General features: G+C 35.4%; 1 protein-coding gene across 1 annotated transcript; it reads left to right on the top strand.

Moving 5' to 3' along the window:
• Positions 1 to 549: 549 nt before the first annotated feature.
• Positions 550 to 3,952, top strand: LOC107492372 (stachyose synthase). Its single transcript, XM_016113392.3, has 4 exons — positions 550 to 2,085; positions 2,186 to 2,363; positions 2,464 to 2,831; positions 3,197 to 3,952. Exons 1-4 carry the CDS (start codon positions 607 to 609, stop codon positions 3,764 to 3,766), a joined length of 2,595 nt encoding a protein of 864 aa, XP_015968878.1. The 5' UTR covers positions 550 to 606; the 3' UTR covers positions 3,767 to 3,952.
• Positions 3,953 to 4,996: the final 1,044 nt, after the last annotated feature.

The following is a 4,996-nucleotide window of genomic DNA, read 5'->3' as shown; positions in this document are numbered from 1 at the left end:
ATTGAGGAGTAGTGATGCGATGGAAGAAACTGAGTTGGCTGAGTTGTTGTTTTGTTTAGTATTGTTCGCTGCTGTACAATGTGTATATATATTGTATTTTACCATATAACAATATACTAATTGATGTGAAATGACTGATTTTGATATACAAATAGCATTTTTAATTATGATATTTTGAAAATAAATAAAATTATTATTCAAACAAAAATTATTATGCACATTTTTATTTAAGAAATTAAAAAAAATATTTTTTTCATATTTTTGTATATTATTCCGTATAAAGTATAAATACATATAACAGTTTCTTAAAAAATAATGTGTTGAATTTAAAATTTTCTAAATCCAATTAAAGTGTTTACTCTTTATTTGTTTTGTAAATTGTAATTCTATTATTATTTATTTCTGAATAAAGAAAAAAGCGCAACAGGTGAGACTAAGCACGATGTTGTTCTATATATATACACGTTACGCTGCCTTGGCAGTTGCCATTGTAACACTTGTCTCCATTGTTCTTCGCACCTCTTAAATTTCTCTTGCTCTTTTTCTGCTTTCATTCATTTGAATTCTTCTCTGTTGTTCACTTATCTATCTTCTTCTTCTTCCACCATGGCACCTCCAAATGAACCTGTTATTACTTCACTCACCAAACCCACTTCCTTAGAAAACGTTTTTCACTTGTCAGATTCCAAGCTCTCAGTGAAAGGTGTCCCATTACTCTCTCAAATCCCTCACAATGTCTCTTTCACTCCATTCTCTTCCAAACCCCATTCATCTGATGTTGATGCACCACCTTCACTACTTAACCGTGTTCTTGCTGCTTCTCACAAAGGTGGATTCCTCGGATTCTCACAGTCTGAACCCTCTGATAGGTTGATGAACTCCTTGGGAAGTTTCACTGACAGAAACTTTCTAAGCATATTCAGGTTCAAGACATGGTGGTCAACCCAATGGGTTGGAACCTCTGGCTCTGATCTTCAGATGGAAACTCAATGGGTTCTCCTTCATGTTCCTGAGCTCAATTCCTATGTGATCATCATTCCTATCATTGAAGCAAGTTTCAGGTCTGCCCTCCACCCTGGCTCTGATTCCCACATCATGATTTGTGCAGAGAGTGGCTCCACACAAGTGAAAGCTTCGAGTTTTAATTCAATTGCTTATGTTCATTTGTCTGAGAATCCATACAACTTGTTCAGAGAGGCTTATAGTGCTCTGAGAGTTCATCTCAACACTTTTAAGCTATTGGAAGAGAAGAATCCCCCCAGCATTGTTGACAAGTTTGGTTGGTGCACTTGGGATGCATTCTACTTATCCGTGGAGCCTGTTGGAGTTTTTCATGGCTTGAAGGATTTTGCTGAGATTGGTGGTGTGTCTCCAAGGTTTGTGATCATTGATGATGGATGGCAAAGCATCAATTATGATGATGCTGATGACCCATATGAAGATGCCAAGAATCTTATCTTGGGCGGACAACAAATGACAGCAAGGCTTCACAGGTTTGAAGAATGTGACAAGTTCAAGAGTTACAAAAGAGGACTCATCTTAGGTCCTAATGCTCCTCCTTTTGATCCAAACAAGCCCAAGGCATTGATCTCAAAGGGGATTGAACTTGAACGTTTGGTGAAGAATCGAGACAAAGCAGTTAAATCCGGAAGCTCTGATTTGGCAGAGATTGAAGCAAGGATCAAGTTGGTAGAGAAAGAAATTGATGATCTCTTAGGTGGAGGAGATCAAAACATGAAGAAGAATAAAAGTGAATGTGGAGAAAAGGCAGAGGAGTGTGGATTGAAGGCTTTCACAAGGGATTTGAGGACAAAGTTTAAAGGGTTGGATGATATATATGTATGGCATGCACTTTGTGGTGCATGGGGTGGTGTGAGGCCAGGAGCTACACACCTGAAATCCAAGATAATCCCTTGCAAACTCTCACCAGGACTTGATGGAACTATGCCTGATCTTGCTGTGGTGAAACTTGTTGAAGGTTCCATTGGTCTTGTTCATCCATATCAAGCCAATGACTTTTATGAATCTATGCACTCTTATCTTGCCAAATCTGGTGTTACAGGAGCTAAAATTGATGTCATTCATGTGAGTTCTTCTCTCTCTTATGTTTTAATTTCTCATTTCATTTAACTACCAATTAGCTTTGATTATTCTAAACTGTTTTTTCTTTTTTCTCTGATCACAGTGCCTTGAGTATGTGTCTGATGAATATGGAGGCAGAGTTGAGCTTGCAAAGGCTTATTATGATGGATTGACAAACTCCATAGTCAAGAATTTCAATGGAAGTGGAATAATAGCTAGCATGCAGCAGTGCAATGACTTTTTCTTTCTTGGAACAAAGCAAGTTTCCATGGCAAGAGTTGGTAAGCAGTAAACAAAACCATTGCTTTTTCACTCTATTCACAGATTCATCAAGAGAAATAATATTCTAATCAAAAGTTGCAAAACTTGTGTTGTTTTTAGGGGATGATTTTTGGTTCCAAGATCCATATGGTGACCCCATGGGAGTGTTTTGGCTACAAGGGGTACACATGATTCATTGCTCATACAACAGCTTGTGGATGGGGCAAATCATTCAGCCAGATTGGGACATGTTCCAATCAGATCATGTTTGTGCCAAGTTTCATGCAGGTTCAAGAGCCATTTGTGGCTCTCAAGTTTATGTGAGTGACAGTGTTGGCTTCCATGACTTTGATCTCATCAAGAGCCTTGTGTTCCCTGATGGCACTGTCCCTAGATGCATACATTTCCCACTTCCAACAAGAGATTGTCTCTTCAAGAACCCTCTATTTGACCACAAAACTCTCCTCAAAATTTGGAACTTAAATAAGGTATCTATCTCACTTTATCATACTATGTTAAGTCATATTGTCTTATAATACTATCTCTTTTTATTGGCCTTATATGGAAATTCTTTCTTTTTGGAGTCAACAAGAATTGAATTCTATACTTTCAAATAAAATAATAGAAATTCTGATATATGTCATAATACCACTTCTTCTGAAAGCTTAAATTGATAGGAGATGCATGAATAATTATATTTCTAACTTCTAACATTATGGAATAACAAAAGTTCTGGATAGTTTTCTTAGTGGCATAATCTTTTGTACTACTACATTATACATTTTTGTGCAATTTTTCAATTGATCACCATATGATATCTAATTCAATGTTAAAATTTTGTATGTAATAACAGTTTGGAGGAGTTATTGGTGCTTTCAACTGTCAAGGAGCTGGTTGGGATCCTAAAGAACACACATTCAGGGGTTTTCCTGAGTGCTACAAAGCAGTAGAAGGTTCAGTTCATGTGAGTGAAGTTGAATGGGACCAGAAGGATGAAACAGTTCATATGGGTAATGCAGAAGAATATGCAGTGTATCATAACCAAGCTAAGAAGCTGCATTTGATGACTCCTAAATCTGAACCAATTAGATTTACATTACAACCTTCCACCTTTGAACTCTTCAGCTTTGTGGCAGTGACAAAGCTAAGTGGCAGGAATAATATCAAGTTTGCACCAATTGGGATAACAAACATGTTCAATAATGTTGGTACAATTCAAGAATTGGAATATGTTGAGATTGGTGCTAAGGTTAAGGTTAAAGGTGGTGGAAACTTCCTTGCTTACTCAAATGAATCTCCAAAGAAGTTTCAATTGAATGGAGTTGATGTGCCTTTTGAGTGGCTGCCAGATGGCAAGTTAACAGTCAACCTTCCTTGGATTCAAGAGGATGGTGGTGTTTCTGATTTAGCAATTATCTTTTAGATTTTTTCTTTTTTGGGTCATTGTATTTGATTTCTGTTTGGCTTCAAGATATATATAGGTACAACTTTACTTGATAATATAATATAATTATTGTAAACATATAGGAGTTGTGTTTTGTATTAATTAGTGGTTGATATTTGATTTAATGTATTAACCATTTCTCTAATCTATTGCTCTATTTCTTTTTGAAGTGTAACAATATCTCTATTTTTAACAATGCAAGTATGAATTGTATAATGAAACGAGCTTAGTAATGGAAAGCCTATGTTAATGATAATCTAATATAATCAAATCCTCTTGATTATGCTTTTTTTGTTTTTCGTACTTGCCTCTTGATTATGCTAACTAGCGGTGATCATGAATCGGGTGAAATCGGGAAATCGGGTTTGTCGGGTTTATTTGTTTGATTCGAATCCGACTCTAGACCCAATGAAATCTACACACTTTTGGGCCATGATTATATCGGGTGAAAACCGACTGTTAACATTACCTTCTTGTAAGTTAGTATGTGAAAAATATCCAAATTTTCAAGACTCCAACCATTATTTAACATCGTAAAATTCACTTAGGAAAATATAACAAGAATCAACCCTTCCTTAAAATTAAAACATAACCACAATCAATACTAATATTGTCTAATAACACTAAATATTTAAATTAATATAAATAACACAATATTATGTATTAGTCTAAAGTTTTATGTATTTTAAACATAAAACATTAACTTATAGTCTTATAATGACTAATTATACAAAATATTAAGGTTTACAATACTTAAATTTCACGTAAGAATAGTCATCATCCATTATTAATAACACAAAATATTAATTGTATATGATGACCGGATCACTAGACCGAGTTCAGGTGACCCGAGTTATGGCTCGGATCCGACCCAAAATAGTGAACAGGTCTATTTTTAAGACCCTTACCCAATCCTAAACCTAATAAAATCACATCAAATTACTCCCTAAAAAGTTCGGAACCGGACCGGGCATCAACACTCCTATGCTAAACTATAATTGTTAGGCAATATAATTACATTTGTATGTGTTCCAATCCGGTATTCTTATTGGGCCCAAGACACCCTCTTAGTCCAAAGTCCAAACACATTTCTTGGAGACACAATTGGGTCATGAAACACTCAATCCGGATTATATCCTGCTAAATTTTGGCATGAATTTGATACAATTTTTTTTGTATTTGGACAGATATACTATAAATACAAGGGTA

This window comes from Arachis duranensis, chromosome 6 (assembly GCF_000817695.3).
Source record: "Arachis duranensis cultivar V14167 chromosome 6, aradu.V14167.gnm2.J7QH, whole genome shotgun sequence".
Classification (NCBI taxonomy): Eukaryota; Viridiplantae; Streptophyta; class Magnoliopsida; order Fabales; family Fabaceae; genus Arachis; species Arachis duranensis.
Note: the sequence above shows the minus strand (reverse complement) of the source record. Positions and strands in the feature narration are given on the sequence as shown.